The sequence below is a fragment of the Cucurbita moschata genome, unplaced genomic scaffold, assembly GCF_002738365.1.
Source record: "Cucurbita moschata cultivar Rifu unplaced genomic scaffold, Cmos_1.0 Cmo_Scf00005, whole genome shotgun sequence".
In the NCBI taxonomy this organism is placed as follows: domain Eukaryota; kingdom Viridiplantae; phylum Streptophyta; class Magnoliopsida; order Cucurbitales; family Cucurbitaceae; genus Cucurbita; species Cucurbita moschata.
Window position 1 is genome coordinate 3146808 of NW_019268521.1, and position 18198 is coordinate 3165005.

The 18198-nt window shown below is 37.8% G+C and overlaps 3 protein-coding genes across 5 annotated transcripts; 2 read left to right on the top strand and 1 right to left on the bottom strand.

The window, feature by feature from the left end:
- The first annotated feature begins 79 nt into the window (after positions 1–79).
- LOC111443415 (1-aminocyclopropane-1-carboxylate oxidase 5-like) lies at positions 80–1900 on the top strand. Of its 2 annotated transcripts, XM_023081222.1 has the most exons (4): positions 80–284; positions 654–880; positions 1006–1603; positions 1648–1900. In XM_023081222.1, exons 1-4 carry the CDS (start codon positions 183–185, stop codon positions 1648–1650), a joined length of 930 nt encoding a protein of 309 aa, XP_022936990.1. In that variant the 5' UTR covers positions 80–182; the 3' UTR covers positions 1651–1900. The 2 variants fall into 2 exon arrangements, with proteins under 2 accessions (XP_022936990.1, XP_022936989.1); XM_023081221.1 differs by having other exon boundaries at positions 82–284; positions 1006–1867.
- Positions 1901–2355: 455 nt separating this feature from the next.
- On the bottom strand, positions 2356–11054 carry LOC111443414 (DNA topoisomerase 2-binding protein 1-A). 2 transcript variants are annotated; one of them, XM_023081220.1, is made up of 17 exons: positions 10741–11054; positions 10617–10659; positions 10184–10305; positions 10002–10109; positions 8814–8958; positions 8595–8686; positions 7870–7963; positions 7250–7742; positions 6931–7073; positions 6417–6745; positions 5750–5914; positions 4599–4889; positions 4059–4463; positions 3939–3983; positions 3771–3856; positions 3204–3297; positions 2356–2984 (listed from the first exon to the last, which is right to left on the bottom strand). In XM_023081220.1, exons 1-17 carry the CDS (start codon positions 10918–10920, stop codon positions 2907–2909), a joined length of 2913 nt encoding a protein of 970 aa, XP_022936988.1. In that variant the 5' UTR covers positions 10921–11054; the 3' UTR covers positions 2356–2906. The 2 variants fall into 2 exon arrangements, with proteins under 2 accessions (XP_022936988.1, XP_022936987.1); XM_023081219.1 differs by having other exon boundaries at positions 6922–7073.
- Positions 11055–12349: 1295 nt separating this feature from the next.
- Positions 12350–15833, top strand: LOC111442572. The gene is made up of 6 exons (XM_023079981.1): positions 12350–12912; positions 13010–13078; positions 14130–14234; positions 14878–14997; positions 15128–15217; positions 15302–15833. The coding sequence occupies exons 1-6, from the start codon at positions 12391–12393 to the stop codon at positions 15416–15418; spliced, it is 1023 nt and encodes a 340-aa protein (XP_022935749.1). The 5' UTR covers positions 12350–12390; the 3' UTR covers positions 15419–15833.
- Positions 15834–18198: the final 2365 nt, after the last annotated feature.

Below are 18198 nucleotides of genomic sequence, written 5' to 3' on the forward strand. Positions count from 1 at the left end.
GGGGGGGGGGGGGGGGGGACTTGTTTTAAAAGAAAAGGGAGTTAATTACTAGAGGGTTTTAACATCAAGTTGGAGGGAAACACTTATAAATAGGGGCAGCCCTTTCCTTTCTAAACCCATCAGCATAAACTACTACTCTCTGATCAACTTCATTACCTTAAGCCATCTCTCTCTCTCTTCTAATGGCAATTCCAGTCATTGATTTCTCAAAGCTTGATGGAGAAGAAAGGGCCAAGACATTGAATCAGATAGCTAATGGCTGTGAAGAATGGGGATTCTTTCAGGTACTTCCCGACTAGTTAGTTATGCTATTCAAGTAGATTTGAAGAACATGTTTGGAAGTGATTTTGTAGTTAAAAGGTGTAAAATCATTCATTAAATTGATTTTGAGTGGTTAAATGCTTAACCATTTCAAAATCATTTCCAAACATGCCCGTAATATAGTCAAAAGAAAAGTACTTTTGAGAGTGGTGTTTCTAGACATCCTATTTCCACGAGTAATGTTCGAGTGCAAGAGCAATCATTCTTTGTTTCTAAAGTGGGGTCTCTTTTCTAGATATCCTAAAATTAACTCGAGTAACGTTTTCATGCAAGAGCAGTAATTAAATGTTTTTATGATGGTTGATTGAATAAATGTGTTACTTGAATTTCAGCTGGTGAACCATGGGATTCCTGAAGAGCTCCTAGAGAGGGTAAAGAGGGTTTGTTCAGAGTGTTACAAGCTGGAAAGAGAAGAAAGTTTCAAGAGTTCAAAACCTGTGAAGCTCCTGAATGATTTGCTGGAAAACAAGAGCGGTGAGAAGCTGGAAAATCTTGATTGGGAAGATGTCTTCCTTCTCCATGATAACAACGAATGGCCCTCCAACATTCCTGGATTCAAGTAAGCATATACATCTACACTACAAACTTTCTGTTATTTCATGAAAAATCCGTGAAAATATACCATGAAATCATCTTTTCTCAAGAACAGGAATGAATTTATGTTTATGAATCCAATTGTGGCAGGGAAACCATGGCAGAATACAGATCGGAGCTGAAGAAGCTAGCTGAAAAGGTGATGGCATTGATGGATGAGAACTTAGGTTTACCTGAAGGATACATTAAGGCTGCCTTCAATGGTGGCGAAGGGCTGGAAAAGGCCTTCTTTGGCACCAAAGTCAGCCACTACCCACCATGCCCACACCCGGAGCTGGTGAATGGCCTTCGTGCCCACACCGATGCTGGCGGTGTCATCTTGCTCTTCCAAGATGACCAGGTGGGAGGCCTTCAAATCCTGAAAGACGGGCAGTGGATAGATGTCCAGCCATTACACAACTCCATAGTCATTAACACAGGTGATCAGATTGAGGTCCTGAGCAATGGGAAATACAAGAGTGTTTGGCACCGGATTTTGGCCACCCCAAATGGGAACAGGAGATCAATAGCTTCGTTTTACAACCCATCACTGGAAGCTACCATAGCTCCTGCAGCACAGTTGGTGGACAAAGCAAACCAGGAGGTGGAAGAAGGATATCCTAAGTTTGTGTTTGGAGACTACATGTCGGTTTATGCTGAGCAGAAGTTCCTTCCAAAGGAACCAAGGTTTCAAGCTGTCAGGGCAGTGTGAGGGCATGAATCAAAGGGAGTTACTGTTACATTTCACTCTCTTGATGGCCTTTCATTCAAGGGTTTTCATGCAGTAGTGACAAAATTTGAATAATGCAACTTTTTCTTTCCACACCCCCTCCCCCCTCACAAAAAGAAAAAAAGAACCACTCTCCCTTTGGGGGTTGTGTGTGTTTGCTTTAGTAATTTGCTGTTGTTTTTCCATTTATTGTTGTAAGGTATGGAATGTGTCCGAAGGACCAATATTTAGTATTGCTTTTCACTATTATATTTTAAGATTGAATAATTTTTGTTATTTGTATGCTTGTCAACTTCAGCATACCTCATTATAACCTCAACTTAAAATATTAGATGTTTAAACCTACCAGTAGACCCGAATCCATGTATTTTGTTCACTTCCCTTTATGATTAATTTTTTAACACATAAAATATAGCTTATTATTGAGTTAATTAAACTTATTTGCTTGACATTTAATTCTCTTGCACGTCCAGCAAGCACAATTAAATCTTATATTTAGATTCCAAATAAATATTCATGATCTATGTCCATATAAAGCATGCAATCTAAATAGCCTAGAGACATTTACTTGTCATTCCCATAAAAAAAAATTTTAAAAAAATAAAAATCTTCCAAATGTTGTCTTTAAAAGTTTGAGACCAAAGTGTATATGCAATCAATCCTCTCATCAAATTTATACCACAAATGACTAAAAGAGAATATTGAGTAATGATAAACAGACAAAAATCAAATTATCAAAGTCATGCTCTCCATCTTTCACTTTTACTTGTGCATCGAGACTTGAATTTATAGTGAAGGGTTTAAAAAACTTGAATTTATAGTAAAGAACTCAATAAAAATTTCCCACACGTATCCTAATTGGGAAATGCCAAATTCAAGTAAATGAGGAGGGATTACCTTGTAGTGAGTGGGCAGTATAAGAATCATCCATCAGCTAGCCACAAATCTTCTGTTACTTGCAAATCGGCTTAATATAGCTCAATTTTCCAGCTTACAAGTGCAAGGATGTCGTTGACTCATTAGACAATGGATAAAGCCCCATGCAACCCTCATCTTAAATTTTCCCCTTCTTTCATTTTTTTTTTTTTTTTTTTTTTTTGCCACATTGTTTTTTACTATACAACCAATCAAGGTCCAAACATTTTCTACAACTCCTAAATGAAAATAATGTTTGAATAACATAAAACTCAAAAGGAAAAGGAAAAGCTCGAATCAAACCTTCACAGCGCAGCCCCTAGTCCTACCACCATCTTTAAAGCTTTGAGTAAGGGCAGACGTAGTTTCAAATCATGCTACTCCGGGTTCGTACTCTGTCTATGAGCATTTGCCTTCCCGACAAATCCTCTTCATAACCCACAACCTACAAGTATTGAGCTGTTAACAGGATGGAACTAATAACCAAATAATGAGTTCGTTCCTAGTATCAATTTCAACTTCAATGATTAGTATGAAATCTTGTGAGTTGTAGTTTATTTAGTTTTCCTGAAATCAAGTAAACAGAAAAGGTGAAAATTTTCAAAAATCCATCACTACGATAGCAAGTTATAAATGACAAACACACACACACATGCCCACACACCTGAGATTCGGTTTGCGTTTCACTAAAACCATCATATGCCCCTGCACACCCATCTCCAGTAGTAGGATCGCTGACGTCTTCTTTTCTTTCAGCTCTAAAAACATGCATGTCAAAATTCTCAGTAGCTTAGTTACAAAGGGAGGTGAAATGCTCTTCTAATCAATATTTTCAGGGGAATTACACACTCAAGTTTTCGTTGTGCCAAAATCACCTTAGAAATACAGGGGTTGTTTTGCTAGTTTAAAGAGTAACTTATTGCCTTTGTTTCAAGAACTGTTTTTTCCATAAGAAAGAAAATTACTATTCGAGAATGGTATTTATTTCCGTATGCTGGTTTTAAGATAGCATTCGGGATGATTTGAGAGCAATTAAAATTACTACTCAAAATAACCTATTTTGAAACGAAGTGTAACCTGTATATTTCTAGGAAACAATTCATCAGTGAAGGAAAAAAAAAAAAAAAAACAATTCATAACGACTTTGTTGGATGGTCCCACAAAATTTCCATTCGGCATGGTCTTTCCAAGAGAAGATCGAGAAGATCGAGAAGAAGGGGTCAAATTTTACCTTTTTAACCACTGGTTAGATGAACCACCAACTGGAGGAGCTTCTGAATGGTCTTGACCAATGACGGAACAGTCGGGCGGGAAAATCTGGTACCATTAAGGATTAAACTAAATGCAAAATAAATCAAAAGTTCATACATAATAAGCATCGATCCCAAAAGAAGGATACACTTTTGTCGCAGCCAGTCTTTCCAGGTGACTTCTGATCATGAATCTTCAAAAAGAAAATGGAACAAAAGGATTTGAAAAAAAAAAAAAAAATGGAATTAAAGTTCTATCCATATTTTACCTTACTCGTCTGCTCCAACAAGTCCTCAATCGCGGCAGCAACATCAGGAACGTGTGAAGTTACTACAGAAGATTTTGATGTAGTTTCTCTTGTGGAGTTCAAATTGCAGTCAAAATGAGTGAGACTGTTTCCAACAAATATAGGACGTTTTTGTATAGGTTCGTCAAGGAATTTCCGCTTTTTATTAGTAAAACTTATTTGTTCAACTTCTCCCACAGAGCTACTGTTAGTTCCAGCTGATTGATCTCTCAAGATAGCAGAATGGGTAGGGAACTGGGATTCACCTTCACCGGCTATCATTTGGCCAGCTTGTGTAGGAAACTGACTGACAGTACATAAGCCTGCCTCTCTATCTTGAGCTGTAACTTCTTTTGGACGATACAAATCAAGAGAAACAAGCTTACTCTGAAAATTTTGAATAGAAAATTATCATTCCATATCTAAGAGAAAAGAGAAAAACGTAATGGATTATGTAGTTCTATCAGGACACGCATGAACATGAACATATATAATGAAGAGGAACAGAAATAATGAAGCTACCTGTCTGACACACTCATAGATCCATTCAGCTGTAACTGAATGTATTCCCCATTTACAAGCAGCCTCATACTTTGGCCCATCGGAAAACTTGCATATTAGATGGGTTACCTTCTTTGTCAACTTCTCCACGAACTTGGCCCCAAGTACAAAACACAGATTTCTTAACAAGACTCTATCTTTGTCTTCATATTGTGAAACACAGAACCGTATTCTTTCAAACCCAGGCAAAGGAACACAACAAGGAAGTGGAGAATAGAGAATGTGCTCATTGGTATCCGACAAACATCCATCCTTCATGACGGATTTATTTGAATAGTCAGTATAAACAAACAAAAACAAGATGAATGTTCAATAGTCATTTCAAATATCAGTTTATAATTTTTAACATAAGTAGGTTAACAATTAAAAAAAAAGTAAAAATTTAAATCATCAGCATTATAAAATTTCATCAAATAAGTAGCATCTTCAACTCTATCAATTAAGAATTAGCTTCAAAGCTGTAATTAAACAAACACATTTAACAGAAGCATCAATAAAGCATCAATAAAGCATCCATACTTTTTCAATTCCTCCAATAAATAAAAGGGAAAAGTTTAATAAAAAAATATTTGAGAAGCATCAATAGCAGTCCCTATTTGTTTGTTCCCACAGGGATGTAGTCAAAACCTTTTGGAGTTCAAGGGAAGGTCATGGAAAGACTTCTTCAAATGTCAAACTCCTATTAATTTTGTCCATAAAGAAACCTCTCGCAAAATGATGGAACAACTCACATTTCTAAATGTAGAAAAAGTGAAGAAAAAGACAGTGTCAAAGCATGTTTTCTACAATAGACCACCCACAATGGGATATTGTAACCACCTTCCCTAAACATTAAAATATTAACAATGATGTAACCTATTGTATCTCCATTTTTCAATTTAATAGTACCTGTCCTTTATATTATGTAAGCCTGGCCTAACATCAAGCCAATGTCCCTTAAAATTCAAAGTTCCAATCCTAACTCAACCCATGCAATAATCCAAACTTGCAGTGGCTAAACTAAAATGTGCTGTACAGGTTTGAACGAGTTTTATGTCCAAGAAGACAAACAGAAACAAAGCCCAATAGTAGAGCCATAAACTAGAAATCACAAATAAATCAATCAAATGTACCTCTAAACATGATCGGACCCAATGACTTGACACGTATGTAGTATGAACATCTGTACTCCTTGGTATCACACCATGACATCCAACTGTGAAGTGCACTTTCTGTTTCGTATGATCCTCAACCACTTCCCCTCCCCCTTGATTTATCCATTCAACAATTTCAGCTCTCTAGTAGGAGAGAGTTCAAATATGATCATCAGAATATATATCACAAATAAAATGGACAAAATTTTCTAAGGCATAATCTTAATATGGTAAATGGAAATGGTATTATTTTCAAGTGCAAAATGACATTTGGCATTATGAAAAAATTTTCGAAATCATTCTTTAAACAAGATGGCAGAGTACTTGAGAATTGAGATGCAAAATAGTATATGCAGCAGAATGACGTCAAAGGAACACTCGATTCAGAATTTTATCTACTCCATTGACTTGCTGAAATCATGGAGTTGGAGCTGGAACTGTTGAACTAGATATAGCTTTCAGAGCTGCACTAATGAACTACTTTTTACTCAACTCATCTGATATTGAATACAAGGCTCCTACTCTGTTTTTTTTTTTTCTAAAATGGATGCTATTTACCACAATAATGTATCAAAATCCTAAGGTGCATATTGAACATTTTAGATAATGTTGCTTATAATAAGAGGAAGGAATCTTCACAACATACCCGATCTTCTGGAAAGGAACTAGAAAAGCAAAATATTTTCCCCTTATACACACATGATGACTTCCCATTTGGAACCATGACATCACGCCGCAACTTTTCTTGACTCTTGTTCATACCATTTGGTACAGAATGTTGGCTTTTCTGAGACAATTTTGTGGTCTTGTCTCCACCCACATTTGCTTCACTTTTTTCTTGAATTCTTTCCTCTATCATTGATGTCTTTCCAATTTTAGCATGAAAATTACCTTCTAACCCATTCAATGGCATGATTGGATGAACATTAGGAACTTTATTCCGATCCATAACAATAGTGCTTGTTTTACAGGATGCTGCAGAAAGAAAAAAAAAAGGTAACCAACTTGAAAAAATAGAACAAGACAAACAGGCTAGGAATCTCCAAACAAATTCTGGTCATGCATCCGGATGCAAACATGCAGTATTCTGAATGAAGGAAGGTTTAAGATTGCCATTCAAAACGATAGATATCTGAGAATATGAGCCATACATATCAAACCTTTAGGGATAAGTTCATCATAGGCCATGTGTCTGCCAAGAACGGGGATCTCCTTCTTCTGACGATCACAATCCTCAAGCCAGGTGGTTCTAACCACATGGATAACACCTGAAGCTGCAATGTCTCTAACCTCTTTTTTCTCCCTGCAATTTGACATACGAAGACCAATTTCAAATTGTTAGGATAGATCATTCGAATGAAATTAAAAAGGTCACTGCACAGCCAAGCTTATAAATTAAAGAAATACAGTTCACAAAATTATGCTTCAATTACACGTGACCATGAGCCACAAGAATAAAAAGCATACAAGTAAAATTACATTTCTGACGGATTTCCAACAATTATGTGTGTTAACTTGTCATTGAACAGCATGTACCGGGAGCCTCCACCTCTGAGAATCATATTCACAATCTTCCGCATCTCAGAAGCTTCAAACCCAACAACTTTTATTCTACATGCTGACAAATATAAGTCGTTGTCTTCAGATTGGAAGTCATTTGCAATGCAATTTTCAGTGTTTTCTTCGTTCTTTGACATTGTAACTGGCACTTCAACATCAACCTCATTTATAAAATGAGAAGCATCTGAAAACATAGACGTGCTCTGTGAAAGAGTAGCTTCTAAATCCATATCTGAAAACCCAGGGCCAGAAACAGCTGAGAAATTTGAATCAGCAATAAATGAGGACGGTGCAGCTTGCACGTTCCCATTAACCTTTTCTTGGCTATTGTGAGAAGTCAAGCAACCCCTTGCCATTTTATTTGAAGTTGCAGAAACGCTACCAACAGGGTACAACTCCTCATTAAGACATGCTATCAATTAAAAGGAGCACAAATGGAATTGAAAATAAGTTAGCAAATTAACAAAATTGTTTGACAACTAACTGTCAACTATTCAAAAATCATTATGGGTTTTCAAATATACAACCCGAATTACTACCTCTTCTAACTATGGACTGATCAAACCATTTCCGAGTAACAATATTGATATGACCCCATGTTCGTGCAACCTTGTACTTGTCACCTTCAGGAGCTTACTTAACCATTAAGGAGAACTTTTTATCCAAACAAAAATATCTAACGCCAGGAAGTAAACATGCTATTGCTACCACTTAGAAATGGATTGACAATGCAAATAGCATGCTTACAATAACCATACAAATAAACGTTCGTGAGTGGTTAGTCACTCCCATCTCTCAACTTGAAATAGAAACTAGAGAGATTGTAGAGAAATACAAAAATGTGAACAATCTTGTTCTTGGAATAAGCCAGTATCTCATTCACCACTCACGTCAATCTCACGTTCTCTTAAGATTGTTCTAAGAGATGTGAAAAAGAAACTACAGCCATAAAAGATCATTACAAGCATAGTTATCGTCATAAGTGAGTTGACCGACATTGGGATGGGTCATTACTACCAGATGGGAAAGGATCATGAATGATCAAGTCAATACTCGTATATCAGTACAACTATTTTGCGGAGTGCTGATCCAACGACATATTGTTCAAAGTTAATTGTGTTTATTACTAATTATATCCATATCCCTTCATTCTGTAACTTATGCTGAAGTAAGATATTTTTAAGTATATAAATTTGACCGACTCAAATGAAAAAGAGAGTGCAAAATCAAAAGTGATGTCAAGAAAAAACTGCAAAAAGGATATACTACATATCAAATGTGTACACTTTCTTGTAAGATCGGCAGAATATCTTCCACCATTTTGCAAGATAAGCTTTTCGATCTCCTTGCGCTCATCTGAGACCCAGAAATGTTGGAAAAAACAATTTTAAAGAATGTCCCAGAAGGACCAGAAATGTTCTTTAAAAAAATACAGGAAAACAATTTTCTCTGAGAAGGAATAAAATATTGCAAAACTCATAACCTGCGGGAATTCTAGATACCGAAATATTCAATCCAGAAAATGGAAGGACTCGATATCCATCCTGTGGCACTACACGATGTTCAATCCAGCACTGCTGTAACCAAGTAATTGTGACAATAGGTTTCTTTGAAATGTTAAGTGCCCACTGCAAACAGAAATAATAACAGAATAGTGTCTGTCAAAATCTTTGCAATAACATTTCGGGTAGAATAAAATTAAAATCCATCATTATATCTATTGCACATATAACTATTAGATTAAATCATGCTAACCACCCAATGTCCAAGCATGCCTAACTGATCCACCACCTTCAGTTCAAGACAATTATTCTACCATCAACCAGAAAAATTCAGCTTCTTCCAAAAGTTAACATATAGGATACGCATCATAAAAGACTGAATTATAAATGTATCAAACTGAAACCTTCCTTTACTTAATAGAACAAGTGTGTAAGGTATCTCAATATAACCTAGCATGGATTTCAGGGTAGAGAACAAGAGAAGAAACAGGGAATGCAGATTAAAAAATACATAAGCTTTGGTCAGTTAAATCATCCATCACCTACTGTTACCGTATAGCCAGTAACTCACCTTATTCAATCAGTACAAAAAAATTAACCAATTTCTTAAATCAAAGAAAAAGAGTGTTCCTACATTAATTTAGAAGTTCGGTGAAGTAGCATCCTTGACTTCATTATGATACATAGGATAAATCTTTCAAGTTCAGAAAAGTGATTTCATTCAGTAGCTCTTTGTTGCCCTTTTTCTTTTGAATAAGAACGACGTTGAGCATTAGTTATGCCCTACTTGATGACTCCAATTATGTAGCAGGCAGAAGATTTTGAACTTTATATTCACAATTGCTTTGTGTTAAGATAATGATGATTGTTAAAAGGTTTTTTGCCTTTCCTCATGATTCCTTCTAGTAGTTTAGTTACGGCTATGACATTTTTTGTATTTCTCATATCATCGCTAGAATTCTTGGTAAAAAATTACAATAGTGTTTCAAATAATCATGAATATCATCTTTTCAGATGTGCAAATATTTCAAGGAGTTATCTTTCGATATGAAACAAAATTGATGTTTCAACTATCACAAATCCTTTCCTTTCCAACCCCACTCCCCACTCCCCACGCCTAAACCATCCTCTAACAATAAATTGCAATGCGATAATTCAAGCAACACAACCTTGTATTTTGCAGCCAAAGCATTCTTCGCGATGACAAAGCTGACATCTGCAGATGCTCTCGTCTGCAATACTCCTCCCATTGCATTAACTAACTTCCCTATCTCAACCTGCAATTTTGTGTGATCATTTAGAAATAAACTTCCGTACAAAAGAGGGGGAAATGGAACATTAGGCAACGTACCTTTTCATCTGCCTGAAAACCAGATGCAAGAATTTTCACACCATCCATAGCAAGGCAGCAAGTAAAACCCTGCTGAGGAAGGGGTCTGTTCTCTTTTGCACATGACATCACGCACTGAGGACCTTCCCAATAACAGAAATTCAATTCGTCAGCAACCCATCTCTAACAATAAATTGCAATGCGATATGAGCACCAAGTACCAGGCGTCCGACTGAAATGAGAATTTCAAACAACTATGTTCGCGTATTCGAAAAGCAAGACAACAGTGAAGTGTATATTACACGGACACTGGGCTACTGTGTATGTGCATTGAGAAATTTATAATGGTAATAATCGAGACCTTCAATTTCCTACTACTTTCACTCCCAATTCGAAAATTGCACTCCAAAAAAATGTCAGAACTATAAATTAACCAAACCGGCAACAACCATACCTAACAAATTGCATCCCTTCGCACGAAGATCCTCAAACTTTTCCTGCAAAAGACAGAATAACAGACCAATAAACACATAGCCAATCCGAAATAAGGTCATAAATTGAACATGAAATCTTCCTACGTGATCGGCTGAGGAGATAACATGATAATCTTTAGGGCCGTTTCGAGCAGGATCACAACAGAGGAAAACCTCAGCCCCATTCTGCTTCAAAGCGTCGTGAAGAGCGTCGAATATCTCCGGAGCGACAAGATTGCGGGACACGAACACATTGGCTCCGGCAAACGGCTTCGGCTTCAACATCTCGGCCGTTGCCTCGCCTACTTCCTCTCTCGATCGAACTCCGACGAGAGAAAGGATTTTGGACTGTCACTGAAACTCGCTGTGGAACTGTGAATTGAGAAATCAAACGAAGGAAATGGGGAAGTGTAAATGGCGGGAAGGGTTTTCTTAGATGACGCTGTAGCCAATCCATCGGTATTTATACTTCGTTGACTAGTCAACCAGTAGATTTTATTGTAAAACAATTTCAATATAATTTGTTTAATAAATTAATAAAAATACCAAATCTTTATATTTTACCTCCATTTTTTTTAAATAATGTCTTTTAGCATTTAAAAATAAATAAATAAATATATTTTTAAAAAAATCATTAATACTTTAAATTAATTTAAAAATATTGAGAGTATTTTTATTAATTTAGATAAATTATAAATTTAGATGAAAAGGTAAATAATTATTTACCATTAGGGTAATATTGTCAAATTCATACGATTTTTCTTTTTTTAATGCAAGACATGTGACAACGAAATTTAAAATTTTTAATCTTATAGTCGAAAATATAAGTAGGGGTGTACATGGTACAGTCGGATTGGGTTGAGTTTAGATATTTGTTTTTTTTACCGATCCAAAATTTCAGGTTTGTTAGATTGGTAACTCAACGCAGCCTTCTATTTTCTACTTGAATTATCGAGTTATTAAAAAAATTAACTTTTAGTTGTATAAATGGGGTGAAAAAGAAAGACAAGTTGTTACTATAACATTGAAGTTTAAACAAAGGAGTTGAAGAATCAATGCTAAAGTCCGTGAAAACTGAAGGCTTGAAGAGAATGGGAGATAATGACATCGGTGTTAAACATGGATGTTGAAGCCTCGAGGTGATGAGCGATGGGAGGGAGCTGAGCAATGATATGACTAATTGTACATGTATAGTGAACTGTGTACTAGGCCACTGCAACGAGTGGTGGGAGTATGTGTACGATCGTGGAAAAAATATGTTTGGGGCATGAAATTGGGCTTGACCTCTCCCACTACAGCTTTTTTTTACTTAATCGGGTTGGATCGGATTGACCTGGTTCTTTGCACGATAAACCCTTATCCATCCTGAACGAGATTCGGTCATTAAAAAATCAACTCAAAATGCTAGTTAGGTTATCGAGTCCTCAGATTTTACAGAGATCCTCGAATATAATATTTTAATTAATTTTATTAGGTTTAAGCTGATTTAAAATTTTAAAGGTTGAGCTCAGATTTTTAAAATAATAATTAGTATTTTATTTAAAATTATTTTTTTTTTCCAAGAAATTAAAAAAAAAAAAATCAAAGTGCAAGAACAATAATTTTATTTTTTATTTTTAGAAAAAAAAAACACGGAAAACTAAATAGGATTTTATGTTTTTTTTTTTAATAAATATTATATATAATATTATTTTACTACCTTTTAAAAAAAAATTATCCATCCGACAATATCCATCTACAAACTCCAATCCCGCCATGAACTCCACCGTTTTTCTCCTCTCGTCGCCGTTGCCGCCGGCCACAATCCACCGTCTGCGACCTCCTTCCATTTCCGCCGCAAGTTCTCTTCACCACCTCCCTAGTTTGCTCTACCGAAAATCTACTCCCTCTGCATCCCCTCTCTTCGTCCCTAGAAGAAACCCTTTCCGCGTCTTCTCCGATGACGGCGACGGAGATAGTGGCGGCCCCGATGACTACGATATGTACGACGACGAAATGGAAGAAGTCGATAACAAGAAAGATTTCGACATCGAGTACGATACTCTAGCCGCCGCGGCTGCGGCTGCGGCTGCGGCTGCGGGTTCTGAAGGCGTCGGCGACGAGAATATCTCGATTGTGCAGAGCAAAAGCTTCGTATCGACGCAGGGATGGGATTCGGAGATGATCGTGGATTATAGGATAAACGAGGAGGAGTTTCATAAGATTAGTTTGTTGCACTGTGATTTCTTCATTAGGAAGCCGCCGGATCCTGACAATGATGTGTACGATTTCCGAGAGGTTAGTGGCCGTTTTGCGTAGTTCATTTCAATTCTTGCTTTCACAGATTTATATGATAGTTGAAAGAATTATTCGTTGATGTGTATTGTGGCTGTAGATGTATGTTACTCCTCCTGACACTGATGTTTATGCTATCCCCAAAGTTCTTGCTCCAATGCCTCAGAAGGTACCATTCTTTGTGTTTTATATACATCAAGAACATGTAAACTGTCTATTTTGGTCCTGAATTTTGGATTAGAAGACTATTTGAACCAGTTTCATTACTGATTAGCAAATTATTCATCAGAAACTTGGGATGTTCATTTAGCTTGTTGACTGACAATCATTTATGTAACGGCTTGAGCCGACCGCCGGTGGATATTGTCTTGTTTGTGCTTTCCCTTTTGGGATTTTCCTCAAGGTTTTAAAACGCGTTTGCTAGGGAGTGATTTCCACCCCTTTATAAAGAATGTTTCGTTTTCCTCTCAAACCGATGTAGGATCTCACAATCCACCCCATTCAGGGACCATCGTCCTCGTTGACACCCGTTTTCTTCTCCAATCGATGTGGGACCCCCCAATTCGCCTCGCTTTGGGGTTCAGTGTTCTTGTTGGCACACCGCCTTGCGTCCACCCCTCGCCTCGTGTGTCCTTGTTGACACACTGCCTCGTGTCCACCCCCTTCAGGACTCAGCCTCCACGCTGGCACATTGCCTGGTGTCTGGCTCTGGTATCATTTGTAACGGCTCAAGCTCACTGCTAGCGATATTGTCCTCTTTGGGCTTTCCTTTCTAGGGTTTCCCTCAAGTTTTTAAAACGCGTCTGCTAGTGGTTTCCACCTCAAGTTTTTAAAACGCGTCTACTAGTGGTTTCTACACCCTTATGAAGAATGTTTCGTTCTCTTCCCCAACTGATGTGGGATCTCACAATCCACCCCCTTTCAGAGCCCAGTGTCCTCGCTGACACTCGTTCCCTTTTCCAATCGGTATGGGTCCCCCAACCCACTCCCCTTCAGGGCCCAGTGTCCTTGCTGGCACGCCGTCTCGTGTGTCCTTGTTGGCACATCTCGTGTCTACCTCCCTTCGAGATTCAGCCTCCACGTTGGCACATTGTCCAGTGTCTGGTCTTATGGAACAAACATCATAGTTCGAAGTACCAAAATAGGATTTCAAAAAGATATTTTGATGCATAAGGATTGATTTTATTTGTTTATGGTCTTGCTTTTCTTCACAACTGCAGTATATTAGATGCGCTCAGAGTGATTATGGATGTTACAATGTCACAGAACCACCCATTGATGCACCTAGAGATCCATTATACAAGTCTGAGAAGGAGGTTCTTAAGGTAAGGGTACACTCAGGGCTTCGGTATTTGTTCACTCTTTACTTGATTTCTAGAGAAAATGATGATAATTTCAAATGGAATTCTACTATACTTCATTATTTCATTGACTCAGGGCTATGTATATTGAAGATTATAGGAATGCAGTTAGTTGACATTTCTTTGTAAATCGGAGTATGGGGTTTCCGATAGAATATTAGAATAGAAGTAGTCGGTAGGACATGAGAAATGCTGCTCGTAGACTCAGTAACGGTAACAGCCCAAGCCCACCGCTAACAGATATTGTCCTCTTTAGGCTTTCCCTTCCGGACTTCCCTTCAAGGTTTTGAAAACGCGTTTGCTAGGGAGAACGAAGCATTCTCTATAAGGGTGTGGAAATCTCTCCCTAGCAGACGTGGGAGAACGAAGCATTCTCTATAAGGGTGTGGAAACCTCTCCCTAGCAGACGCGTTTTAAAAACCTTGAAGGGAAGCTCTGAAGGGAAAGCCCAAAGTGGACAATATCTATTAGCAATGGGCTTAGACGGTTACAGTAACGAACGAAAGTCAAGTTTATATGCTCGTGATTATCCTTATGTTATCTGTCAGGGATGGGAATGTGACGGATATAAGGACTTTAGTGTGAGCAATTCGTTTCTCTTTTGTAGGTATTCTTGACGAAGCACTTCAGAAACCGAAGGTTGGGTGACCCGGAATTCGTCCTAGACTTTGAGGAAATATATGTGATCGATTCAAAAACCAAGTCAATCACCAGGGCTAAAGTCTTGGTAAGACTCTTTGTTCTTGGGTTCTGCACCGTTTCGACGATAAGTTCAAAACTCGAGGTTGAAGAGTAGTTTTCAGGCTGCTTCCTATCTGTTAAAGTAGCTTAAAATACTTCCCTTTGCTCTCATGTAGGTCACAGTTCCTGGCGGACGAGCTAGGGACAGGAGAAGCGACTTACTTGTCGTTCGGGATAATGGGAACTCTTTCAAGATTATCCATTCGGTATCGGTTTCTTATCTACCTGATTTCTGTAGCATTCTCTGCTCTGTTTTTTTCTTAATCCCCTGTACTTTTGATGCAATATAGAGCGAACGAGATGATCCGACCACGGTGATAGAGAAGGAAGAGTGGACGAAAACTAGACAAGATATGGAGAGACATCTTAGAAAGCTAAGGGACTTCAGCATTTCAAATTGGTTTTAAACAACCATGCAAAAGTTATGGTTTTGAAGTTTAAGCGTTGACATGAACGAGACATCCAGGTTACCCGTCACGACATTTCTCTCGTGCGAGTTCTCGACAGATCTCCTGCTCCATGCCCTCGTGATAGGTAATGTTTTCGGTTACGGCTAGTTACTTACACTTGCAATGATTGATCTTTCGGGTTCGTTCTACTCGCTTTCGTTCTTCGTCATCGTTAATCTAGGAAAGCTAGCTTTTTATAGATTTGTAATGCTTAGAAAAGAAAAAATGGTTGCATCTTTTGGCTGTTTGCTGCAGTTGTCGGTTCTGTTTTGATTAACCATTGTAAGAAAATTTTGAATTCTTGTGTTATATGGGGTTAGAACTGCTGTGAACTGATGCAATTTGAAGCAAAGAAACATTCATAACTGTCCAATGGTCTATAGCTTTCAGCGATGGTATTTTTCGATTACAAGGCAAGACCCTTTGTGAAAACCTCTCTACGATAGACGCGTTTTATAACATTCAGGGGAAGACCTTGTAAGGAATGTCTAAAGATGACAATATCTGCTAGCGATAAGTTTAAACTGTTACAAATGGTATTAGAGCTAGACACCGGATGGTGTGCCAGTGAGGACGCTAGTCTCCAAGGGGGTGGATTGTGAGATCTCACATCGGTTGGAGAGGGGAGCGAAACATTCCTTATAAGGGCGTGGAAACTTCTCCTTAGCAGAAACGTTTTAAAACTTCAAGGGGAAGCCCTCAAAGGGAAAGTCTAAAGAGGACAATATCTACTAGCGATGAGTTTGAGCTGTTACAAATGGTTCTAGAGTCAGACACTGAACGGTGTGCGACGTTAGCCCCCAAGGGGATGGATTGTAAGATCCCACATCGGTTAGAGAGGGGGAACGAAACATTTCCTATAAGGGTATGGAAACCTCTCCTTAGCAGGAGCGTTTTAAAACTTCAAGGGAAAGTCCCTGAAGGGAAAGTATATCAGCAGTGGGTTTAGGCTATTACACCTTTTCTAGCGCTCGGTGAGGAGTTGGAGAAACTGTTCAACAATGAAATTTATGATTTTTTAGACACATTTATGAAGTCTAATAAAGGCTCGTTTATTTTGTTTAATTTGAAACACAAACAATTAGTGATGACGCCAATAGCCCAACTTATCAAGAGTACGACCTTGCTTTAATTGGCCTTGTGAGGTCACTATTGAACCAAAAATAATAAATACATAAATTTAAGATCGAATTTATTTTTTAATTACTTCAAAAAGTATTTTGTGTGCAAATTTTTGTTTGTAAGCATCAACTTCAAGCAATCTCACTTTCTCGGCCTAGAAAGTGCATTATTGGAATTGGGTTGGAACGTTAGGTGGTTCGAGATTCAGGGAGTTGTCACTATAACCGAACATGGGAGAAAGATCATTTATACCTGTTAAGGATATTTAATAATAAATTATAGTTTACCATATATATTATATTTGATATTTTATTATAAGGCAAATATCTCACATTCGCCTTATTACTCTAGGTATCTTTCCATTTATTGTTATTTCCATTTATTACTATTTCCATATCCTTGTAATTTATTTGATTATAAATAAGATAACTTTCACACCTAAAAAGGTGTGGTGGATTCAGCAAACATTCACATGCTATCAGAGCCATTTTGGTTTAGCAACCTAGATCTTTTCTTTTCAATGGCTTTTGAAATCTTCTACTGTTCTTCTCCACCACCACTGTTGTCTTTGATGTTGCAGGGGCAGTCGTCATGGCTGTCACATGCAGAGTCGATTGATTATTCTTCGGCTCCACCTTTTTGACCTCCAAATCATCCTTCGCCATACTCTGTACATACAACCTCACCTTTTCCAAACATAGCCTCTTTCATTTTCTTCCCAATTTTTCCCTTCATCATTCATCCTTCACAAAAACCCTAATCTTAGGATCTTCATCAGCATCCCTCTTCGAAAATATACAGAATCTCAATAACCCCATCGACCTTCTGCAGAGATTTACCTTTGGAATCTGGGCGCCGCACTGGCATCTTCGCCAACCAAGTTGCCGCCGCCCTTCTCGCCAAAATTGGCCCCTTCGCCCCAATGTGGCGACTCTTCCAGCTGCCCTTCTCGCCAAAATTGGCTCATTCGCCCAATGTGGCGACTCTTCCGGCTTCAACATTGTCTTTGGCCCTTGCTCTAGGTTTCCCCTTCTACTTCTTGGGGTTAGACATATTCTCACCAGAGCCAAGTCAGCATCGTCGCTAAGCGACAATCCCTCTTCATGGGTTAGACATATTCTCACCGAAGCCAAGGTAGCATTTGCCGCTGAGCGGCGATCTCTCTGCAGTTTTCGATGGCCAAGAAAGTGTTTCTCTACGCCTCCTCTGAACCAGGTTGTTAACATCTTCACGAAAAGTGTTTTTCAACCTCTTTGAATTTTTCAGATTCAAGCTTCACGTTCGTTTAAATCCGACGCTTAGCTTGCGGTGGGGTGTTAAGGATATTTAGTAATAAATTATAGTTTACCATATATATTATATTTGATATTTTATTATAAGGCAAATATCTAACATTTGCCTTATTACTATAGGTATCTTTCCATTTATTGTTATTTTCATTTATTACTATTTCCATATCCTTGTAATTTATTTGATTATAAATAAGATAACTTTCACACCATTTAGGTGTGGTGGATTCAGCAAACATTCACAATACCAATATTGACAAGATCAGTTTTTCGGACAATAAGTATACTTGAAGAATTCCAGTAGCTATGCATCGTAAAAATATCAAG

What these genes read in the sequence shown, in the direction of transcription:
- LOC111443415 (XM_023081222.1), top strand. Translation starts at nt 183, where the DNA reads ATGGCAATTCCAGTCATTGATTTCTCAAAGCTTGATGGAGAAGAAAGG. An exon ending in AAGAATGGGGATTCTTTCAG is followed by an intron (nt 285 to 653) that starts GTACTTCCCGAC and finishes CTTGAATTTCAG; the next exon opens with CTGGTGAACCATGGGATTCC. An exon ending in TCCAACATTCCTGGATTCAA is followed by an intron (nt 881 to 1,005) that starts GTAAGCATATAC and finishes CAATTGTGGCAG; the next exon opens with GGAAACCATGGCAGAATACA.
- LOC111443414 (XM_023081219.1), bottom strand. Translation starts at nt 10,920, where the DNA reads ATGTTGAAGCCGAAGCCGTTTGCCGGAGCCAATGTGTTCGTGTCCCGC. An exon ending in GTACACATTTGATATGTAGT is followed by an intron (nt 7,964 to 8,594) that starts ATATCCTTTTTG and finishes ATGGTTAAGTAA; the next exon opens with GCTCCTGAAGGTGACAAGTA. An exon ending in AGACTGGCTGCGACAAAAGT is followed by an intron (nt 3,857 to 3,938) that starts GTATCCTTCTTT and finishes TAATGGTACCAG; the next exon opens with ATTTTCCCGCCCGACTGTTC.
- LOC111442572 (XM_023079981.1), top strand. Translation starts at nt 12,391, where the DNA reads ATGAACTCCACCGTTTTTCTCCTCTCGTCGCCGTTGCCGCCGGCCACA. An exon ending in ATGTGTACGATTTCCGAGAG is followed by an intron (nt 12,913 to 13,009) that starts GTTAGTGGCCGT and finishes TTGTGGCTGTAG; the next exon opens with ATGTATGTTACTCCTCCTGA. An exon ending in TCACCAGGGCTAAAGTCTTG is followed by an intron (nt 14,998 to 15,127) that starts GTAAGACTCTTT and finishes GCTCTCATGTAG; the next exon opens with GTCACAGTTCCTGGCGGACG.